We start from the raw sequence: 24056 nt of genomic DNA, 5'->3' as shown, positions 1-24056 counted from the left end.
TTTCTTTCTTTCTTTCTTTCTTTCTTTCTTTCTTTTAAAAAAGAGAGATCAAGTAAACGTGAGTTTGTTCTCAAAACAGGGTGGAAGAAGAAGGATTAAGCCAGGCATCCCCAAACTGCGGCCCTCCAGATGTTTTGGCCTACAACTCCCATGATCCCTAGCTATCAGGACCAGTGGTTGGGGAAGATGGGAATTGTAGTCCAAAAATCTGGAGGGCCGAAGTTTGGGGATGCCTGGATTAAGCTTTCAACAGTCAGTTTTGACAGCCAAGTCATAACTGAAATTTATTTCCCAGATGTTGTAGAACTTATCAGAAAAACAAAAGGTAGTGGCAGCAACACACATGTGCAGGTGTGTACACATCCAAATGTTCTGTATTCTAGATGCTGCATTAACATAGCTGCCAAGTTATCCCTTTTTTTAAGGGAAATTCCATTATGCTGAATAGGCTTCCTCGTGAGAAAAGGGAAAACTTGGCAGCTATGTGCATTAACTGTCTGCAAAAAGATGATGCCCAATCAAGGTTTGCTTGCAAACTGAATCCACATGCTTCCCTTTCAGTTGACTCCCAAGTTCATTTAAAACGGTTGCTTGCGTTTCACTGACTTGAGCAAGCAAAGTGAACAAGTCCTGGGCTAGGAAGACCAACAAACAGCCTGTTTCAATACGTAACACAAAGATTCCTTCCTTCAAACTGAATGCCTGCTTATATGAGCGAAGTCCCCCTTGTGTCGTTAGCCTTATGAAAGTAGGAAAGCAAAGGGGAAATGTCCACAGAGACCCTTCGTTGCAAGAGTGGATGGGTAAGGGCCTACATGGAATATGTTGAACGGCAATGAAAACTGGGAACCTTGCCAGGGGGAAAGTCCCAGGCTTGTACGTGGGCATTTACACCTTACAAACACATCCTTCCGAAGCCGTTTTCTGACTGTCTCACTTTCAGAACGTAAGCAGAGGAAAGTCAAGTCAGAAGCAGCCTTCTTGATGAGCTCCTCCTAATTTTAGCACCCACAACTGGAAGAGGTAGCAATTCAGCAGATGAAGCTATCCTTGTAAGAAGGCAAATGAGAAATAATTATCGGAGTGTTTTTCTTTTTTAAATCTATGCAAGTGCTTGATGGTTCAATTCTGCTGCCTGGAGTGCTCAACTCGTTGATCTGGGGTTGGGTTGAGGGGCACGAGTTTCTTTCTGAGGGCCAAACGTGCAGCAATATTTCATTCTATATCTGACAGCTGCTATCTTTGCCGAGCAATTAACACAGTGCCTCTCCTCTGGGCTCCGGCTGACATCATGCTGCTCTGTAGCGTCACCCCCAACAAGTCAGGAAGCTAAAGCATTAGTGTCAGCTGCTTTTAGTAAGAAAAGGGTTTTCTTTTTTTAATCAGCTGCTTTGAAAAGAGGGACAAAAGATGGAGGAACCTGGTGGACAGCATCAAATGACAGGGCTGCTGGCAGAAAGCCAGCTTGCAAACAGCAGGGGCCCCTGTCACTTCTGCTTAAATGCTAGGTGGACTCAGAATATGGTTTTAAACAAAAGCCCTTCTGATGCGATATTTATTTGGAGAGAGGCGAGGCACATTCATCTTGAAGTTCAAACAACTACACCGCTTACCGGTGTGTCCAGGCAGACACTGGCTGCAAAACTTTTAACGCTTTGTGGGGTTATAAAAAGTCTCTTGCCAATGAAAGATTCCCCTCCCCACAGGAAAAGGCGGTATGCGAAAACAAGATCAATGCACATTTTTTTGCAGGACAGAAATTGGGAACAAGAGCAAGCAAGGATGGAAGCTTACATTCACACATTTTCACTGTAAATCTATGTTGATTTTGCACGAGAACTTTCAGGTGTTTTTCTTCATGCGAGTAAAAAAAAGTGTCATGCCAGAAATTCACCCCCGACAAAAACAAAACAAAACAAAACAACAACCCCCCAAACAATATCATTATAGTTCTTATAAGTGAAGGTGCCATGGATGCATTTTGAGAAATCAGACCGGCATTGTGCTCAAGCAGACTGCACCTTTCATCTGCTGAAATGTGCTTTATATGGTCGTGGGAATCCCCAGAATTGCAAATACGGTGTGTGCTTTTTCTATTTCTTCTATTTCTTTAGTAGAGAAAGTTGAGAAGCCTAATACTCAACCTGGACTTTTCCACTGTGGATCCCACCGCTTCAAGAAGTTTATTCAGGTTCCTCAAGGAGATAGCTCATGATACAAAAGACTCATTTTCTATTATGACAGAACTTCCCATGATTGGCAAGTTCCAGGACATGCTTCTCAGCCAGCCCAACCAGGCCCAAGAAGCCTAGGTGGCATCAAGTACCACCTGAAAAGCACCCCAGGTTCTAGGCAACTGCACTTTAAAAAAAAGGCCAGGTAGCCAGAAAGTCATATAAAAGACATTTGGCTTGATGCCCAGAAGAGCTGCTGCCCATCAGAATTTATAATATTGGGTTAGACGGACAAATAGTTTGACCAGGTATAAGGCAGGACCCTATGTTTGTAAGGGCACCAAAATCTCTTTCTCTCTCTGGGTGCATTCAGAAGTGGGCAATATTACATTCATTTTCCTGGTTGTAATTCTAGCACGTTCCTCCTGGTACCTAATACTGCTTTAACACAGCATTGCTGGCTGCATTATGGAACTATGGCTTTTCGACCATATGCTGCCTTTAAGCGCTAAATTCCACTCACACCAGTGGGCTTGGTGTGAAGCAACAGCACATGCCCTTCAACATGTTGTCATCCTTCATGAGTGCATCTGTTCCCCCATGGAACAGAAATGGAAAGGACAGGAAAGAACTGCTATGTTGAGACTACCGCCCCAAATCTTGTTATGAGCATAGCTGTCAACTCTCCCGTTTTTCGCGGGAAACCCCCGTATTTAAATCCGTTTCTCGCTGGTATCCCGAATTGCAAAAGATCCCGTAAATCCCCCGGATTTATAAGAAAGCAGCTCCTGCCGGCCAGGTAGGCTCCTCAGCTGCCTAAATATCCCGGCTCCATGCTCCATGCTCCAATGCTCCATGCCCGGGCATGTGCAGAAGCGATTTCTGGTGCCCAGACATGCGGACATGGGCAGCCCGGCACCGGAAGTCGCTTCTGCGCATGTCTGGGCATGCACAGAACTGGTTTCCGGTGCCGCTCTGCCCATGTCTGGGCACCGGAAATTGGGCAGAGCCGGCACTGGAAGTTGCTTCTGTGCATGTCCAGACATGCTTAGAAATGACTTCTGGTGCCGCGCTGCTGCTGGTCCCTTATTTTCCAATCCAGAAGTTGACAGCTATGGTTATGAGTGGTAGTTGTGTGATCCATAAAAACTGCAGAGAAAGGACATCACAAAGACCTCACGATTTTCCAAGTTAATTGGGTTGCAAATGGATTTTCCCACCTCTGGAAACAATTAGCATGGAAATGCACGCTGAACTTCCATTAGATTTCCAGAAGTGGCTTCTACGGATCAAACATGAAAACTATCAGGTAAGGAATCGTTGGGGGGGGGGGAATGGTATAAAGTTGTCTGAATGCAGCCTCATTCTCTGGTCTTTCAGGCCTTGTTAGGATTTCATTGTCCTCGAAGCCCCAGTGAAGGGAAAGGAGTGTCTAACTCACAGAACCACAGAATTTCAGAGCTGGAAGGGACTCTGTGGATCATCTAGTCCAACCCCCTGCAATGCAGCAGGAATATGCAGCTATCCCATACAAGGATTGAACCTGCAACCTTGGCATTATCAGCACCATGTGCTAGCCAACTGAGCTATCCATATCATAATTCTTACCATCTTGAGATAGCTTGCTGAACCAATAAGCCAGCCTCACTTTCCGTTCACAGAAGCCTGGAACTGGAATGTGTTAGAATGTAGGAATTTTAAGAGCAGCCTTGCAGAATCAGACTAAAGCTCCCATCTAACCCAGTATTCTGAAAGATCAGCCCCTAAGCCTTCCCCAGCAGAAAGACTAAGCTCAGTTTCTTGCCTCTAATTGATGCTGCAGACCCTCCAAGTATCCCTATTTTCCAGGGATGTCCCTGATTAAGAGAAGCTGTCTTGGTTTCTGATTTGATCCTAAAATGTCCCAATTTTCCTTAGGATGTCCCTATTTTCATTGAAGAAACGTTGGAGGGTATGGAGTTATCTGGCCCCCAAACCGTCTGAAGGCAATCCTGTACAGTCAAACCTCGGTTCTCGAATGCCTCCAGAATCGTACGTTTTGGCTCCTGAATGCTGAAAACCCAGAAGTAAATGCTCCGGTTTCTTAAATGTTTTTCGGAACCCGAACATCTGACGCAGCTTCCGCTCAAGTGCAAGAAGCTCTTGCAACCAATTGGAAGCCGCGCCTTGGTTGTCGAACATTTCGGAAGTCAAATGGTTTTCTGGAACAGATTACGTTTGACAACAGAGGTTTGATGATGATGATGATGATGATGATGATAATAATAATAATAATAATAATAATAATAATATATTTATATCCCACCCATCTGGCTGGGTTTCCCCAGCCACTCTGGGCGGCTTCCAGCAGAATATTAAAATACAATATAAATAAAATACAATATATAAAACATTAAAAGCTTCCCTAAACAGGGCTGCCTATACAGGTTTGACTGTATAGGAAAGGTTCCCCCCCCATGCTTTATTATGTTTTTATATATGTTGGAAGCCTCCCAGAGTGGCTGGGGCAACCCAGTCAGATGTGTGGAGTATAAACAGTAAAATTATCATTATGGAATGGAATGTCCCTATTTTCATCGGAGAAATGTTAGAGGGCATGATGCTGTTTTGAAAACGGAGAGGGGAAAGGGCTGCTAAAACTCACATTAGGATGTAAGACTTATGCTTCAACGTCCTTGCAACCTTGTGGGTGGCGGTGTGGTCTAAACCACTGAACCTAGGGCTTGCCGGTTGGAAGGTCGGCGGTTCGAATCCCTGCGACAGGGTGAACTCCCGTTGCTCTTTCCCAGCTCCTGCCAACCTAGCAGCTGAAAAGCACGTCAAAGTGCAAGTAGATAAATAGGTACTGCTCTAGCGGGAAGGTAAACAGCGTTTCCGTGTGCTGCTCTGGTTTCGCCAGAAGCGGCTTAGTCATGCTGGCCACATGACCCGGAAAAACTGTCTGCGGACAAACGTCAGCTCCCTCGGCCAGGTAAAGCGAGATGAGCGCCGCAACCCCAGAGTCGTTTGCGACTGGACTTAACTGTCAGGGGTCCTTTACCTTTACCTTTTACCTTGACTAGTTCTTGAGTTACCAGAAACAGAGGGAGCACCCCCACCCCCAACAACCCAGCCAGTTTGCACAGCTGCTGCTGAAGGATCAATCTCTCTCTCTTTTCAAGACTTTCCCTAAGATGATGAATACATCAAACAAGATAAATTTTGCATGAAGCTAGAGGTCAGAGCAGCTTTTGCAACATGGTTTAAACATGGCTGAGCTGCAGCTTTTTCTAAGCCTGTGGGACAGAAGTTCCTTACTGCAGCAAAGCAATATGCATTTGTCAAAGAACACACTTCTGAGCAATGCCTGGCCCCTTTCAAGTTTCTTATGGATATCTGAATTGTGGTTTGGGGGAGAGGAGAAGCTCCTGTACTGTACAGCAAAGAGCTTGTTAAAAATGCACTGCAGCAGGCCAATCTTTGCTGGACAGAAGAAACTTCACGTTGATCAATATTGCAGAAACTGGTGGGAGAAAATTCCATGGTTTCATACATTCTTTCGCCTATCCCGAATCTTCCAGCATTCAGCTTCACTGGATGCTAGTCTGAGAGGCTGTCCACTCTTTGCACACCATGCAGAATTTCATATACTTCTATAAAGTCTGCTTTTACTCACCATTTTTCTAAACCAATAAGCCCCAAATGCTGTACTCCCAGGTAGAGTTGTTCCAGCCTCATTTTGGCTGCCCTTTTCTGAATCTTTCTCAGATCTATGAGAAAGCATGGCAATATGGGCATAGCTAGGATTTATGGGGGTTTTTCGGGGGGGGGGGGAGTTCACCATCCTCTGTCTGGCTCTGTCCAGCAGATTTGGGATGAAACGTCTCAACAACAGTTGTTTTAAACCACATTCTTTTGACCCCAAGAGCTCAGAAAAAAACCTTGTCAAAATCTTCAGTCATTTGAAAACTAGGAAGTTAAGTAAAAAAAATCACATCAGGTAGTACCATCCATGCAGTTTAATGAGTCAATTTTGCAGAATTGCAAAGAAAACGCTCCTTTTTGTCTTATCTTAAAATATCTGAACTAAAACAAGTGTTGTTGGAGTTGCTGAAAACCTTTTCGGCACTTCCTTCCCCAAATCCTCCTTTTCCTCCAACGCAGTTTTTCTGTGCACACAGTAAGCATAGCCCATTTCTACTTTTAGTTAAGTATTTTTATTTATTTATTCGACTTAGGGCGGCAGCTGCCCACTGGCTATGCACATGCTTGGCAAACAGAAGTGCACACGATATTCCGAGTGCAGGAGCGCCACAGATTTCTACGAAGGCCAATGGTTGCCTGTCAGCCCCTTTGTTTTTCAAAGGTCATAGTGGAGCCCTTGGAATTCCCGATTCTTCAGATTCAGTCCTATGCCTCAGCTACCTGTAGTACTTGACCCTATACCTACTGCAAACTAATAATGTCCTTAACTGATTCATTATCCCTCATGGTCCAATGTTTTGCCTTTAGGCGCCATGCAGGATAACCTCCTTTCAAGCTTTCTTTTGCCCCAGTAATGCGATTCCTTGGCTCTGGGTGTCCAAGTGGTTTGGCGAACAGCAGACAAAATCCGGCTCATAAACTGCCTTAATCTGAGGGAAAGGTGGCTTTAGTTGAATGAGCAAAAAACAAAACAAAAAAAAACAGGAAAAGGTAACACACTTCATATGAATTCATATGCAAAGAATTCCTGGCTTCAGCGGCACTTAAGGCAGCTTGAAAAATGCAATTTACAAAGGTCAGCTTCATCTCTTTGTAATTTGGTCTTCAGATAGCAAAATCTCTCAAGGCTGGTATTCTATCAATTTCTTGACAACCCATTTCCACAGGGTGAATTTCCCCCCTCTAAATTAAATCTCCATCTCTGTGCTCTCTAAATGCAATTGATTTACGTACTGATACATAACAAAGCCCTGTGTTTTATTATTTAGACCACACTGTGCCTACATTAATTACAGGTTTCGTCAGTCTGGTTCCCTGAAATACAGTTCCAATTTTTTTGCTTTATCTTCAGACTGATTTGTTTTTCGACACAAAACAGAAACCACCAAGTTTATGAACTGCAGCTATTTCCTATGTTCCTAACAGTTTGATGGCTATACAGTGGTACCTCGGTTTATGAACACAATTGGTTCCGGAAGTCTGCTCATAAACTGAAGCGTTCATAAACTAAAGCGAACTTTCCCATTGAAAGTAATGGAAAGTAGATTAATCTGTTCCAGTCGGTCCGCGGAGTACTTAAACTGAAGCATTCATAAATTGAAGCAAACTTTCCCATTGAAAGTAATGGAAAGTTCCAGACGGGTCCGCGGAGTACTCAACCTGAAGCGTACTTAACCCGAAGCATGGGTGTAATTGGATCCGGAAGTCTGTTCATAAACTGAAGCGTTCATAAACTGAAGCGAACTTTCCCATTGAAAGTAATGGAAAGTGAATTAATCCGTTCCAGATGGGTCCGCGGCGTTCGCAAACTGAAAATTCGTAAACCGAGGTGTTCGTAAACCGAGGTTCCACTGTATCCTCATTGCATGGGTACATTTATGAGAACTGCTTTTTTCTCTTTAAATTAGGCACCCCCAAACTCAGCTCTCCCGATATTTTGGGACTACAACTCCCATCATCCCTAGCTAACAGGACCAGTGGTCAGGGATGATGGGAGTTGTAGTCCCAAAACATTGGGAGGGCTGAGTTTGGGGGTGCCTGTTTAAATGATATCAAGGGACAGGTCAACATTCATTATATTCTTCCCCTTCCATGGCTAGATCCTTGCCAATGAAAGGTAATGCACTGAAATATTAAATTTTGTTTTCCTGAGAAAAGGTCCAAGGCTCAAGGCTTGCTACCTGATAATCCGAAAACCATGTTTGAATAAACATGGATGGCTGCTTAAAGCAAGTGGTTAGGCACCTGCCTGTATTGTCAAGGGGAAAGAAGGATATTGAAGGGCAACCTTCACAAAAGCTAGCAGTGTGCCCAACATACCTACCAAGTTGCTGTGGGAGAAATAAGGGACCGGACCGGAAGTATAAGACCGGAAGTAGCACTGCCGCCATTTTGGAACTGGGCAGAGCTGCATCAAAAGTCGCTTCTGAGCATGCTCCGCCCAGTTCCAAAATGGCCGCCGTGCCAGAATAAATAAAAAACAAAAAAAAAACAGTTTTTTTCAGCTGAGAACAGCTAGAAAAACGGGGGTTTCCCGGAGAATACGGAAGACTTGGCAGCTATGGTGCCCAAAGACGTTTAGCAAGTTCATGACTCACAAGTGAACCGAGGCCTTCCTGGCTTGTAAGATCATCGCTAAGCCATTTCATGCTACGCTAACTATATCATGCTCTAAATCTTTAAGTTGCTCCGGTAGAAATGCGCCAAAGGCTTTTGAGATGGAGAGCCACTAATCTTCAAGATGTGTGATGTGGCATAAAAGAATGCTCTGAGAAATAATCTGGCTAGATGAGAGTTCAAGGTATCAGTCCAGAGGGGAGGGTTCCTTGTTGCAACTCTGCTTGAGCTGCAGCTTTGGAATGACTCCCCTCAATTCAGAAAAAGACCATGTAGAGATGGAGGCAGTAGGCTTCTCCGAAAATGAATAATTTAAACACTTTAAAATTAATCGGTGTCGGCATAAGAGGGCAATGTACCTGTGATTTTAATTCACTAGCAGGCCTCAGCTGAATCAGAAGTTTGAGAAACATTTAGGAAAACCCAGCCAGATGGGCAGTGTAGAAAATAATAATAATAATAATAATAATAATAATAATAATAATAATAATAATATAATATGCCATGAGCGCTTGGTTCAGATTAACCAAAGGAAGCAAGAAAATGAACTTCTATGCTTTGGGTTCTATCGTTTAAAAAATAATGGCTCTGGGAATAGTAAATGGCTTATTCCAAGATGTACCCATCAATCTGTGAAGAACATAGAGAAACTTAATTGTTCGTGGGGATACATATTAGCTAACTTCTTAGTAAGTCGTTGTGCTGTAATAACTAATGGACACACAACTTGGTGGACACGACAAGCCAGCATCTCTGAATAAAGAATCCTCTCACGGGAGGAAAACGACCCACTCTATAAATAACCCTGCCATCTTCAGAGCATATTAATTAAAGCATGAAGAGCCATTGCGGGCATTTAATGTCATTTTCATTAAGCGGGTTCCACAATGTAGCCTTTTATTACTGGTATTCCTATCTGGGTGAAGTAATCTCAACAACAACAAAAACCTATTAGCTCTAGAAGGAATAGCCTCAAAGTGTGACACTTGACTAGACAACACAGAGAGGAAATTCAATAAACTACGCCTTTGGGAACCTGCTCTAATGGACTGCAAGAGCTGACAGGCTGGTGCATTGCTACGACAGGAGCACTGATGGGCTGTTATACTACTACCTTCAGAAGCTAAAGGGTAGAAACAATGTCTGCTGGATAGCTCAGCTGGTAGAGCATGAGGCTCTTAATCTCAGGGTCGTGGGTTCGAGCCCCACATTGGACAAAAGATTCCTGCATTGCAGGGGGTTGCACTAGATGATCCTCAGAGCCCTCTACAATTCTATGGGTCAGATCTGCACTGGAGTAGCCTGGGGAGAGTCCCAACAGCCAGACAGGGGAGGACATTTGGCCCCCAGGCTGAGGCACCCCACCTTGTCCTAAATGACCAGTCACATTGATTGATCCACGGCCCTTGCTACTGCAGTGGACTGGCACAACTTACTCTACAGCTATTATAACCGCTTTCCACAGAAAAGTCTCCAGGCAAAAGATCAAAGACCAGTACAAAACACAGAAACTTGGTTGGAGGATGGATGGCGGCTAATGGATTGAAGTTGAATCCTGACAAAACAGAAGTACTGTTTTTGGGGGACAGGAGGCGGTCAGGTGTGGAGGACTCCCTGGTCTTGAATGGGGTAACTGTGCCACTGAAGGACCAGGTGCGCAGCCTGGGAGTCATTTTGTCCATGGAGGCACAGGTTAATTCTGTGTCCAGGGCGGCTGTCTACCAGCTCCATCTGCTACGCAGGCTGAGACCCTACCTGCCCGCGGACTGTCTCGCCAGAGTGGTGCATGCCCTGGTTATCTCCTGCTTGGACTACTGCAGTGCGCTCTACGTGGGGCTACCTTTGAAGGTGACCTGGAAACTGCAATTAATCCAGAATGCGGCAGCCAGACTGGTGACTGGGAGCGGCAGCCGGGACCACATAACACCGGTCCTGAGAGATCTACACTGGCTCCCAGTACGTTTCCGAGCACAATTCAAAGTGTTGGTACTGACCTTTAAAGCCCTAAACGGCCTCGGTCCTGTATACCTGAAAGGAGCGTCTCCACCCCCACCGTTCAGCCCGGACACTGAGATCCAGCACCGAGGGCCTTCTGGCGGTTCCCTCATTGCGAGAAGTGAGGTTACAGGGAACCAGACAGAGGGCCTTCTCGGTAGTGGGACCCGCCCTGTGGAACGCCCTCCCAGCAGATGTCAAGGCAATAAGTAACTATTCTACTTTCAGAAGACAACTGAAGGCGGCCCTGTTTAGGGAAGTTTTTAATGTTTGATGCTGTACTGTTTTTAATATTCGGTTGGAAGCCGCCCAGAGTGGCTGGGGAAACCCAGCCAGATGGGCGGGGTATAAATAATAAATTATTATTATTATTATTATTATTATTATTATTATTAACTTGCTTGGGTTTTAAAACACCGTAAGCCCTGCTTTCTGGTCTTACCCTGAATGAGAAGTTGTTTGGAAAGTGCCAGAGACAGGGGCTTTTTGCAGTGGCATCCAGACTATGGAAAGCTCTCCCTGGGAAAATCCAGGCAGTCTGTTTTCTTTATGCATTTAAACACACGTTGGAAGCACTTTTATTTAGGAGGTTCTTTTAAATCTGAATGTGATGCAACATCTTTTTTTAAAAAGGCTTTTCAGGGCTGCAGCTCTATGCTAGTTTATTATGTTGCATGTTTATTGGTCTAACTCAGGGGTGGATAACCCCTGGTCCAAAAAAGGTCATAATAAAGGAGACTTTATTATATGTATGCTAAGCTTTACTTAAAGTAGTGAGTTTTTTTGGAGGGTACTCAAGGGCACTTCTTTCTGTTGTTATTAAAAAGTATGGCACTTATTATAACAACTTCATGGCGAGTATTGCAACCTATTTTTCTAGGAAAAAAGCACTGGTTATAAGCTATGATATATGTACAGTGGTGCCTCGCTAGACGAACGCCTCGCACAACGGAAAAATCGCAAGACGAAAACGTTTTGCGATTTTTTGGCAGACTCGCAAGACGAAGCAGAGCAGGGCAGGGCAGGGGTGCTGCGAGGAGGAGAAAGTTCAGGGGTGGCCCATCAAGGAGACCGAGCCTCCTCTGGGGAGCTTGCCTGCCTCGCACTTTCATCGCCGCCATCGGCCAGCTTCCGCAGGGACATGGCGATTGGTGGCGGCACACCAAAATGGCCGCAGGCAGCCGAGCAACAGCTGGATCCCCACTCACTCTCACCTTAAGCTGCCGTGCAGAACCCCGAAAGAGTGGAGCTCCTTCTTGGCTGGGTGCACGGGAGAGCTGCACGTGAACGGGTGCGAGGGTCCAGCTGCTGGGGAAGGAGGGAGGGAGCCTCTCCCTGGTCCTCCTCCTGCTTCCCCCTCCCCAGAACCTTTAAAACTTCTGGCTGTGGCGGGTAAGTTGGCGCCGACTCTTCATGACCCCATGGACCATAGCACGCCCATTTGCCCATAGGAACGCATTAATTAAATTTCAATGCATTCCTACGGGAAACTGTGCTTCGCAAGATGAAATTTTCGCAATACGAAATGACTCGTGGAACGAATTAATTTTGTCTTGTGAGGTACCACTGTATGTGTATCTGTGGGGGGGGGGCATGGATGGGCAGGAAAATAGTACATCACTTTAACAAGCAATAGAACTTCCGCTGAGTTTTCTTTCTTCAAAGGAAGACGTTTTCCTTTGGGTTTGTATAAAAAAAATCGGGTCTGGGCTTTTGAGGTATCATGTGCCCTTAGTGGCCCTTCCAAATGTTCATCATTACCTTGCAACAAGATTATTCCCCTCCCTCGCTAAGTTGTAGATTTTAATGCCAGGTATGTCCGTAATGAACACTTCATCCACCCTTCTGCGCAATGATAGCTTGGTTTCTAATAACAAGCAAACAAATCATTTTTAGAACTACACACGGGTTAAAATAAGGTAACGTGAAAGAGCTACTCGACCCCCCCCAAAATGGAACCCCAAAAAGGTGGGTAGCTAGTGGAAGCTTGAATATAAAGGTCACTGTATTAGCGCCCTGCATTCACAGGGTGCAAAATCTGCAGGGCATTTTCTACAATGAGCTGATGATTACTAGTTGAGATGGCTTTACATTAACTGTACAAATTCAGAGGGTAGTTCAATGCATGGCTATTAATCACAAAAGCTAAGTGTAACCTCCATCTTCAGAGGCACTATACCCCTGAATACCAGTTTCTGGGGACAAATAAAAGAGGAGGGGGAGGGGGAGGGGGGAGGGGGGGAGGAGGAAGGACTCCTATTTTCATGCTCTACTGTTGAGCTTCCAGAGGCACCGGGCACACTTGAAGACAGAATAGTCTGCCCAAGCAAGATGAATGGCAGGGCATGGAGGGGTCACCTCCCTAAATAATCCACACACTGGATGTGTCATGCTGATTACCGGTCTCCGGCAAGTGTCGGGATACGCCTGCCATTTCAAAAGCTGGCTGCAGTAAAACTTTCTATATCTCTTGCATTTCCTTGACAAAGGAAGCCTGTGAGCAACAAATGAAAAGGGAGGAATGATCTATTGGTTATCATTTTGGAAAATATTCCCTGGCACATCACCTTCCATCTGTGGAATGTAGTCAGGAAGCTCACTCCCTACTCGTCAGCTCTGATTTACTAATTGCCAGGATTCTGCAAGAGAATTCTAGAAGGGCATTTCCCCAAGGCTAGGAAGAAGAGCAGCACTAAATCACCCCCGTTTCCTGATCAAGGTTTTAAATAGACGCTCCCAGAACAACTGTTCCAACTATTCCCACTGAACAGGCTCTGCCTACGAGTTAGCACTTTTCTTTCACCCGTCAATAGCTCAGTTGGTTAGAACGTACTGCATTGCAGAGGGTTGGACTAGATGATCCTCAGGGTCCCTTCCAACTTTAGGATTCTATGATTTATCATGGTGACATGTTGGCAGCTGACTTATACAAGCAAAGCCTTGTCATACAAAATGAAAAAATTCCTTCCAGTAGCACCTTAGAGACCAACTAAGTTTGTCATTGGTATGAGCTTTCGTGTGCATGCAGACTTCTTCAGATACCAATGACAACCCAATGACAAACTTAGTTGGTCTCTAAGGTGCTACTGGAAGGAATTTTTTCATTTTGTTTCGACTACATCAGACCAACACGGCTACCTACCTGTAACTAGAACCTTGTCATACAGGCAGCTTGTTGGCATGACAAGGGTAACATCAGACCCAACAAAATCACTTAAGGCCATGCTGTGAAAACAACCACAGCAGCACAGCCACAAGTTAAATTTGTGACTCCAACATTACAGTGAGCGCCGCAAGGATTTTGTTTTGTTTAGCGCAAACCAACGCTGCTGAAATACTGCTGGAACCAACCCTCGCTGCCACTTCTGTAATTCAGTCTTTTGAAGTCCTCCGTCAACCTCCATCTGTCCTAGCATGAGCACTTGCTCAAATTCACTTTTGGCCTCTTCCTCTTCCTTCCGGAGACCATTTCAGCACCCGGAATCTTTGAACAAATGCTATGCCCCTAGTAGGGCACATACTGGTCTTCCCATGTCGATGTCAGGGCTGGATCAGCTGCAGTTCATCGCAGAAACTCGGAGATCAGCAGAAAGGTTGGTTCTTTATTCAGACGGACAAAACACAACAGAGAGCCCCATGGGCGGGACTAGTCTGTTGAAGCAGTTGCTGGAACTGAGGCTCTTGAGCCTCCCATTTCCTTCCAAGGCTCCTCCCCAGCTGGCTGCCTACCCAACAGTCACAAACTCCTTTGAAGACAGGTTCTCTGTGCTTTTTGTTCTACTGCATGTAACATCCTCCTCGTTCTTGGGGACAGACGAGGAGGGGAGAAGGAAAGAGTAGAACTGGAATATTGCTGGGGATCTGTTGCAGCCTCAGCCTCCTCCTCCGCTTCGCTTTCACTTAAACCTGCTGCTTGCTCAGCCTCTGATCCACTCACCTACTTCCTCCTCCTCTGACCTGCCTTCTGTATCCCGAGACCATAATCCTGGCTTGGAGCCTCCCCACTCTGATGCTTCTCGGGGGGTGGGTGGGTGGGTTCCTGGCTGTAGCCTCCCACCATTCCTCCTTGTCTAGCCAGTCCCTGACAGTCAACAGAGTACCGAGGACAAAGAAGCGATCCTTCCTTGGGGCAGGAATAGGGAAACTCAGGCCTGGAGGACCCTCCATGCCTCTCTTTCTCTCTCTCTGTGACCCTTAGGACTTTTCTCAGACCACACCCTTTCCCATAGCCACACCCCCTCTCCAGGCCACACCCTCCCCTGCTCTGCCCCACCCCCTCTTTTGAGTGTAGACTGTGTCTTTGAACTCTGATAATTCTTCTTGCTTGTCCAGAGGGAGGATAGAGGTCCCAGTAGGGAGATGTGGGTTTAGCGCCTCTTGGGCTTACCAATCAGAAGGTTGGCAGTTTGAATCCCCGCAATGGGGTGAGCTCCCATTGTTCTGTCTCAGCTCCTGCCAACCTAGCAGTTTGAAAGCATGCCGGTGCACGTAGATAAACAGGTACCGCTGTTTCCGTGTTTCCGTGCATTCTGGTGTAGATAAACAGGTACTGCTGTTTCAGTGTTTCCGTGCGTTTCGGTTTCCATCATGGTGTTCCTTTGCGCCAGAAGTGGTTTAGAAGTGGCCACATGACCCAGAAAGCTGGACAAATGCCGGCTCCCTCGGCCTGAAAGTGAGATGAGCAACGCAACCCCATAGTTGCCTTTGACTGGACTTAACCGTCCAGGGGTCCTTTACCTTTTTTTTAAAAAAAATAAAAAACTATGGTAGGATTTACATTGGTTGCTCTACGCACCGGCTCCCAAAAAGTTGCCAGGGGGTGAATTTGGCTCTCAGGCTGCTGCAAATGTTTCTCCACTTCTGCCCCAGGGTCTTAGCTTCCCTTCAGAACTAAAAATGGCAAATGCTTCCAGAAGATGACTTTGGCAGAATTCAGCTTAAGCCAGCCTGATGCAGCAAAATGACTGAAGGAAATGCAACTGACCTGTGCTATGCAAGGAGGTCAAAGTCAGATAGCTCAGCTGTGCTCCCTGACCTTACTGATGTTAAGTTTATCCTGCGGTTCTATTATCTACCTCATGCACTGCAGACAAAGCGGAATCTCGCAGCTTACCCTTCTTATTTATTACCATGAAGGCTTTTTGTCAGCTTGCAGAGTGTTTTTAATGAAGAAAATCTTGTTTTCTTGTTCTCTAGGTACCAGAAGCTACAAATCAAGATTTATTGCCATGTGTACATAAACGGAACAGAACGTGTCTACCATTTGGAAGGAGGAGAGAAAAGAAAAGAAGAAAAGAAAAATCTTTTCTCACTACATAAATCAACACAGAAAGCAGGGACTGGACTGTTGAACAGCACATCTTGAAATTGCCACAGCTGATTCTTCATGCCTAAAGCCAAATAACAAACTTGTCAGCTGAGGGAGAAAAAAAGGCATTCCAAAGGGAAGCCAGCCACAGACATGACTTGCATTGAAATGACAAAGAACACCTGATTTGAAGCAAGGGAATCTTACTCCAAAAGTTATGTGGGCCTACTAAAATATGCCAAGTTTTTGAGTATCCAAACAAGGCTTTTATTTCATGGTTATCATTGAGTATTATAGATACATTGAGTATTATAGATTCAGTGATATTAACATCCTTATGCTATGTTAACTGCTTGGTATCAAGTCATCTTTTGTCATCTTAGCAAATCCCTTAATAAGTATTACTTTCTTTATTGTTTAGCTTAATGTCCACCTGAAAATTCTGGTATTGACAATCACCAGGAATGAGTTGTTCCCTGACTAAGGAGGTACTGAAATGGATTGTTGGACTGGCCAAGGTAAGAATGTACTGGAAATCAGGCCATATTACATGAGTTTTATTCGATGAACTTTTACATAGCAGTTTACCTGTCTGTTATCTATGCTCACAATTTCAGTTCATGATGCTATACAGTAGCTATGTGTTGTCTTGGTACATAATGGTTGTTGGGGAACAGAGAAAAGAGAGAGACCAACAAGGCTCTCATTTCTAATTCACTATAAATCCTGCATTGTGTTGTGACCATGAAATATGAAACTGCATATGCCACAATGGATCCACATCATAAAGACTATAAATCCCATGATACAATGAGCATGTGCATATAGATCCTCTAAATATTAGTGTATATATCCAGAAATTCTGGAGACATTGCCTTACATGATTCTGGATCAGCATGGCTTGGATCAGATTTCTCCAGGGGAGATTCAGATCAGCACTAGGTTATGTGCCCTTAACAAAAACAGGGCAGAAGACTGTTATGTGCTTTTTAAGGAAGTTGCTTTTTCAAAGCTAATACTTCCTTGCATTTCTGTAGAAGACCTCTCTCATTACCCTTATGGCCAAAGGATGAATTTATCTCATTTGTGAAGTGAGAAGATCTCAAGGGACGACTATTTACTGTCATGCAACATGGCTTCCTGCGAGATCACAGTGGCTTTATTTTCGCCCTCGTTAAAAATACAACTCAAGCTGCCATTCTTGTTCTCTGAATCCCAGGCTCGTGAAATCACAAGGCATGCTTGTCACGTTCTGTTGTAAAGCTAAGCGGCTGTTTGACGAGACCAACAATACTCTGGGGCTAATAAAAACAACAACTCCAAACTAAAATCTTATATGGTCTTCAGAGAGTCAACGGCACACACTCCAGATGTCATTCATGGCTTTAATGAATCAGGAGGCTAGGCTTTTACTAGCCTAGTTGCCCTCAAGCGAAGGAGCCAAAAGGAACACTGTGTGGTATCTGAGAGAGCACACATATTTCCCCATTAGCCAAAAGAGAAGAGAAGAGATGCAATTCAAATTAATACACTTAATTAGCAAACAACAACAACTCAATTGTCAAAATCTATTATCAGAAGTTGACAAAAGACAAACAAAAGGAAGAAAGATAACTCTGCAGTATTACATGTTTAGCAAATTAGAAACTTCAGTACCGACTCCTGGCTTTTTAAAAGGAGGTGCGACAAACACCATTCATTCAAAGCCATAACCCAGAGGTCAACTCAACCCTCCCTGTTTTCTTTACTGCCCCTACAAGCCTACACCACTAGCAGCATTGTCTTCTAAAGGACATGTCCCATCATGACATGAAGGGCTACTGAAAGTCAATCCTTAAAGAGGGAAACAAACAAACATTCAAAAGATACACCCTTCACTGAGCAAATATGGATACACTGAAAAATCCTGCGGCTCAAATATAAATTTGTGAATTGTTGGTGGGAGCACAGTTGCACACCTATGAGCAAAAAACCATTTAAACAAAAAGAAGAAGAAGCCACTAACAGCATTTTAGAACGAAGAGAGGGCTGCTGGGATAATGCATATTATTTATCCAGTCTGTGTATCAGAATATTTTGCAATTGTACTGCCAGTAAGATCATTATCAGAGCTTAACACTGTTTAAGGAAACTACTGTCTGCAACCCGAAAGGATTGTGTTTGGGGGTGGGGAGAATGAATACCTGAAAGAATTATGATTACTAATTTATAACGCACATCATGGCGCACGGAGTTCTTCAGCATTTCTGAAGAAAGCAGGTTCCTGCCTTGAAGAACTTACAATAATTTTGACAGTTGGGAGAGAACGGAGGGGTGGCAGAAGCAAGGGCAACAGGAGATGAATGCAAACCCTTGCAATTAAAAGGCACTTAGAAGGTCTCATTTCATTTGAGAATGAAGATGAATGGAGATTAAGGGGTTGTATAACTGGAAACACTCTGCAAAGCAGCCTAAGATACAAGCGGCAAGTGTCACGTCTTATCAGCAATTATCGACATACGTGCCATGTTGAAAGAGAAACGTCTCAGGAAACCATGCAGATTATCTGGCCTGGGGAGCTTTGTTCACCTGGAACTTCAGGTGTGTGGAAGAAGAATTTATGGAAACACTTGATCTCATCACTGTTAGAAGGAATATTCACAATTCCACCGTGTGGCTGGTAAGGAGGCCTTTTTGAAACAGCTTTGACTCAGAAAACAATACTGCCCTGTTCAATCCCTAACTTACAACAGAAGACATAATTTTTATAGGACGAAGCATACCTATAAAAATCCATCATTGCAATGATCCCCCGAGGGCAACCATTATGTATCCTCTGTTGGGTTTAACTCTCTGCAACCCGGTGTCAGAAGTGGGAAGAAAGAGTTTACCCCTACAGAATAGGTGCCACCAAGGGCAGTTCTAGCTCTTTTTTTTAAACACACACACACACACACACACTGTATATGTGAGGGAAAAGCAACAGGGGGAACTCAGAGACATTGTTGGGTAGATGTCACACCTGCTTATGCTGATTTAAGATTCTTGGATGGTGGAAATCAGGTGTAACCCATTCAACTTAGGAGTGGGTGAGAACTTCAGCAAAAAGCAAGATATTTCCCTGAACCCCATAAAAAGGTAAAAGGTAAAGGACCCCTGGACCATTAAGTCCAGTCAAAGGTGACTATGGGGTTGCGGCGCTTTCTGGGTCATGTGGCCAGCATGACTAAACCGCTACTGGCGCATGAAGGACAGTGACAAGTGCCAGAGCGCACGGAAACGCCGTTTACCTTCCTGCTCCAGTGCTACCTATTTATCTACTTGCACTTGCATGCTTTCGAACTGCTAGGTTGGCAGAAGCTGAGACAGAGCGATGGGAGCTCGCCCCGTCGCAGGGATTCGAACTGCCGACCTTCCGATCTAGCACAGTTCAAACCCAAAGCCCTCCGAGATGTAGGAGGAAAAGGCTTCCTCCTCGCCAAACTTGCTGTCCAGAAGTCGTTGTGTGCCTTTTGGAGCAGCCCACCTTGCACTCTAAGGCTTCACTGGTCTAAAATACAAGCTAGCTCTTTCCCCGCCCACCTACTAACACACTTCACCCCCCAGTCACCTTTCCTTTCAGCTCTTATTGACATTCCAGTAGCCCGGCAGACTCCCACCCGACATGCCTCGGCGCTATGAAAACCATGCAATAAAGCTATCAGAGCGCTTTGTGGTGCGACAGTGGGGAACGGGATGGATTCATTTATGAGCAAAGGTTTCTTCATGTGGTTGATCCTAGAGACATGGACCACCAAAGGAGAGAGCATGTCACACTTCAGGGCACTTGGTGGGAAAGGCGGGATTCTTTTGTTCTAAGCTGAACAACTCAATAATAATAATAAAAGCACTCCGCTGTTTGCTTTGTTCTAACAGAGAAGCTATTTTTTATAAAAAAAAGAAAGAGTTCATCACTAGCAACACAAACCTGCAGCTGTTTAACTATGGGGTATTTTGGAGGTGGGGGTGGGGGAGAAACTAAATCAGGCCTGTACAGCTTGTGACCCACCCAGTCTACAACAGCCCACCACCCTGGTTTTGCTGTCTGCCTGGAACTGCTAAAACTGACTTGTGAAGTGCTCGGAAGGGCCGTACATGGCTGGTTGGTTGCATTCGGCTTAGGGACCTACAAGCTGTGCACAGGGCCTGCACTAAATGCTGCAATGCTTTTCAGAAACGTATCAGTCTAATTCATACAAGCAGTTTAAAACCCAAGGCAGGGCTATAGCGTTTAAGCAACTAAGTCTATGTGACACGGTGAAATCCTTCGCCCGCCCCCCCCCAGCTCCACTATCACCTGTAACTGTAAGCATAAACTGCATGCGTTGTGCATTTAAAAACAAAACGAAAACACCATCCACCGAGAATCAGCATAGCCTTCAGGAACGCCAAAGCGAAATATTGGGCTGCTGCCCAGTTAAGGAGGAAATTTGATCACAGAGGAAGAAGAAGGGTAAACTCAAAACAAATACACCACACTTTTGTTTCACTCTTCAGCCAAAGAATGACGGAAGCAGACGGCTCAGTAAGATAAACACTGAAAATCTGGGAATGCACGACCAGGAATAAGCCCTTGCATGTGGGGGAATCACAGTAAGGGGGCCATTCCAGTAGGGGAAATCCTGCCGGCGCTTGCAGGCTTCATGTAGGGCAGAGGAACCACTCAGGGTAATGGGCAGAAATCACAGCTAGCTGGCTGCATCACATTCCTCTGCAGGAATACCAGAATCCCTGGGATGCAGGCCAACTCCACATCTCCTGCCTTCTCCCAGCTGCCTCTTGCTTCCCATTTCCACAGTTCCTTGGAAGAGGAGAGGCCAAGCACTGGAAGGTTTGGAAAGGTCAACTCTTCTCAAGGACAAAAGGCTTGGTCCTCAGACCTCCAGGTACTGAACATCGAATTTAAAAACTACCTAAATGCACTATATATATGTGTGTGTGTGTGTGTGTGAGAGAGAGAGAGAGAGAGAGAAAAGTATTTGATCCCCTGCTAAATTTGCCCATTTGCAAATGATGAGGAGATGACCAGTCCATAATTTTAATGGTAGGTTTACTGTAGCTGTGAGAGACAGAATAACAACAGGGAAACCCCCAGAAACCCAGAAGACAAAAGTCAGAGATGGATGTGCATTATAAGGAGTGAAATAAGTATTTGATCCCCTATCAACCAGCCAGATGCCAGGCTACCTGGTATCTTCACTGTATGAAACGAGCGTAGATTAGAAGCACCTGCTGTAAGGGAGAGGTCTTACCTGTAATCCCAGCTCATTACAGTACCTGTACCAAAGACACCTGTCGACAGCAAGACCAAAGAGCTGTCCAAGGATGTCAGGGACAAGATTGTAGACGTGCGCAAGGCAGGACTGGGCTACAAGACTGTTGCCAAGCAGCTTGGTGAGAAGGTGACAACAGTCGGTGCAATAATTCGCAAATGGAAGAAACACAAAATAAATGTCAACCTCCCTCAGTTTGGGGCTCCATGCAAGATCTCATCTCGTGGAGTTGCAATAATCAGGAGAACAGTGGTGAAGCAACCCAGAACAACACGGGGGGAACTTGGCAATGATCTCAGGGCAGCTGGGATCATAGTCACCATGAAAACAGTTGGTATTTCCCTTGGGAATAGCTTCTGTTAGCAACCCCAGCAAATAGGCTTCTGGTTTTTTATGAATTGTTCTTTTAAAGATTTTTTTTAATTCTTCGTGAATTTTAATCCAGAATTGTTTAATTGTCTTACAACCCCACCACATGTGGTATAGTGTGCCTACCTCCTCTTTATACCTCCAGCATAAAGAGGGAGCGGAAGGTTTGAGTAGCTACACATCAGCCTCGAAATCTTACTGACTTGGAGAGGATCTGCAAAGAGGAGTGGGACAAAATACCGTACCTCCTGAGATGTGTGCAAACCTGGTGGCCACCTATGAGAAACGTCTGGCCTCTCCTCTGTAATTGCCAACAAGGGTTTTGCCACCAAGTACTGTCATCTTTTGCAAATGGATCAAATACTTATTTCACTCCTTATAATGCACATCAATCTCTGACTTTTGTCTTCTGGGTTTCTGGGGTTTTCCCTGTTGTTATTCTGTCTCTCACAGCTACAATAAACCTACCATTAAAATTATGGACTGGTCAGTTCTTCGTCAGAGGGCAAACAGGCCAATTTAGCAGGGGATCAAATACTTACCACCACCAACCCCCACTGTATATATAGTGCAATTCATGCTTTTTTGCACTCAGCATCTTATGGCAGTTATTTCCCCTAAAAAGCAACGTCTCAAAGAATCGAGCCACACAATCACATGGTACAACCTCCCTAGGACTGTATCACTTCAGATTGCAGGTAGGGAATTTAATGCTGAGTGCGCCTCGATATTAAAACAAAACAAGAACTCCCTGAGCATACAGGCCTTCTCTTTGAAAAGCTACTTTTCTAAAACAACCACCACCAACAATATATATTTGTATCATAGCAATTTTTGTGTTTGTGTTACGGCATGTAATATTATAGTTGATCTCAATAGCTGAGTATGTCCTAGTGTTCCCATCCCTTATTGTTTAGCTTAATGACCACCCAAACAAATCTGGTTCTGATGATCACCTGAAATGAGTCATACCCGGATTAAGGAAGGAATGAAACTGATTATCAAACTGGCTTAGATCTGAATTTTCTAAAATTCAGAACAGATTTAGATTCGTTTTATTTGATGAACTTTCATAGGGTACTTTGCCAGTCTATAGGAGAACTGTTGATGATTTCTACACTTGTTACTATTCCTGTGCCACCTCATTACAGAATGGCCGGGCCTTGGGGAGAGAAGAGAGAAAAACTAGTAAAACAATGGGTTTATTGAATGTTGAGGCAGGTGGGAGGGGGGAACGAAGAGCAGAAACAATTTAATCAGCAGCTAGAAGAGATAAAGTGTATTTTGTTAAAAGGGGGCCAGGCAAACGCTAAAAAATCTGTGCACGTCCCTGGAGCATTACAAGCAAATCTCGTAACTGTCATTCAAAGCAATACAGTCTGACGTTTGGAATCCTAAAATTCCTATGGGGCATGGGGTAGGCCTTTCTAGTGTCAATGCGAAGGAATGCTTTCTGCTTGCTCTTACTGCACCCAAGAAACCCCCGCTTAAATTAAGTCACACCCATACAGTTTTTAATATATGTATATATATAAATACTTACTTTAATGAAAGTGAATAGTCATGCTTGCTGGTTTGACTATTCCTCACTAGATAGCTACATTCTTTACACAACCGCAAGAGGTTTTCCGCGTCTGTCCGACTGATTGCTCCATGATACCATCTGCAGAGGAAACCAAAAGCCGCACGGCAATCAAGCATTTGGGTAAACATGCCTTGAGTTTACAAAACATCTCGCAATGCAATTGTTTTAGTGTTTTAAGGGCAATGTAAGCAGGGAGGACACAATTCACAAAAAGCTAAGCACGTGGATTTCAGCGGGAGAAGATCTACAACATGTAGGGGCAGCCAACTCTGGGAACATTCGTTTTATAGAACTTCCATTCTGAACAGAATGCTGTTTGTGTGCGCATCTGTCTATTGCAATGCTAATGCCATATTTTCAATCCCTTTCCTAATTCCCATCCTTTCCTTTTCCTTTTCCACTGACCTGGGTTTTCTGAAAGCTTTTCACCATAATCCCAAGTTCTTCCTGATGATCACAAATAGTTCAGACCATGTATGTAAAGTTTGGATTTTGTCCTCTCAATGCCCCCAGTACTTCTTAAACAAACGTAATGTGGCATAATGATTACATAGTGTGCCCAGAATCAGTCTTATGTTCTTGTATTCCTGCCCTCCTATTCCTTGACACTCTTTTGAAAGGGCATTTTCTCAAAATTAAAGTTGATTACACTTTGTGTTAGGGCTATTTTTTTCTAGAAAAAGAGGTGCTGGAACTGAGTTCCAGGAGTTCCAGCTGAAAAAAGCCCTGCTTTGTGCAATAATGTAGATGGTCACTGTTGGATGAAATCACACAGGAGATGCTTATTTCAAAGCCAGGGTGATAACTACAGATTTCGAAGTAGATTTCAAAAAGGGGGTAAGAGACACTTATGATACTTATGATATGTGCTCTCAATATCCCCTAGGACAGCCTGAGCTGCTCCAAAATAATCCTTTTCATGGCAAACACCAAGGGCCGGATTTAGGTTTGATGAGGCCCTAAGCCAGGGGTCAGCAAACTTTTTCAGCAGAGGGCCAGTCCACTGCCCCTCAGACCTTGTGGGGGGCTGGACT

The 24056-nt window shown here is 44.6% G+C and overlaps 1 protein-coding gene across 1 annotated transcript in view; it reads right to left on the bottom strand.

Moving 5' to 3' along the window:
- The window catches only part of SHB (SH2 domain containing adaptor protein B), a 151390-nt gene that overhangs the window by 16888 nt on the left and 110446 nt on the right, over window positions 1–24056 (bottom strand). The window contains exon 5 of the mRNA XM_035097025.3: window positions 22981–23100. Within this exon, the coding sequence (XP_034952916.1) occupies window positions 22981–23100 (120 nt within the window). The remainder of the gene's footprint in view (window positions 1–22980; window positions 23101–24056) is intronic.

This window comes from Zootoca vivipara, chromosome 15 (assembly GCF_965207765.1).
Source record: "Zootoca vivipara chromosome 15, rZooViv2.hap1.1, whole genome shotgun sequence".
In the NCBI taxonomy this organism is placed as follows: Eukaryota; Metazoa; Chordata; class Lepidosauria; order Squamata; family Lacertidae; genus Zootoca; species Zootoca vivipara.
The sequence above is the reverse complement of the archived record's forward strand: the minus strand, read 5'-3'. Positions and strand labels throughout refer to the sequence as shown.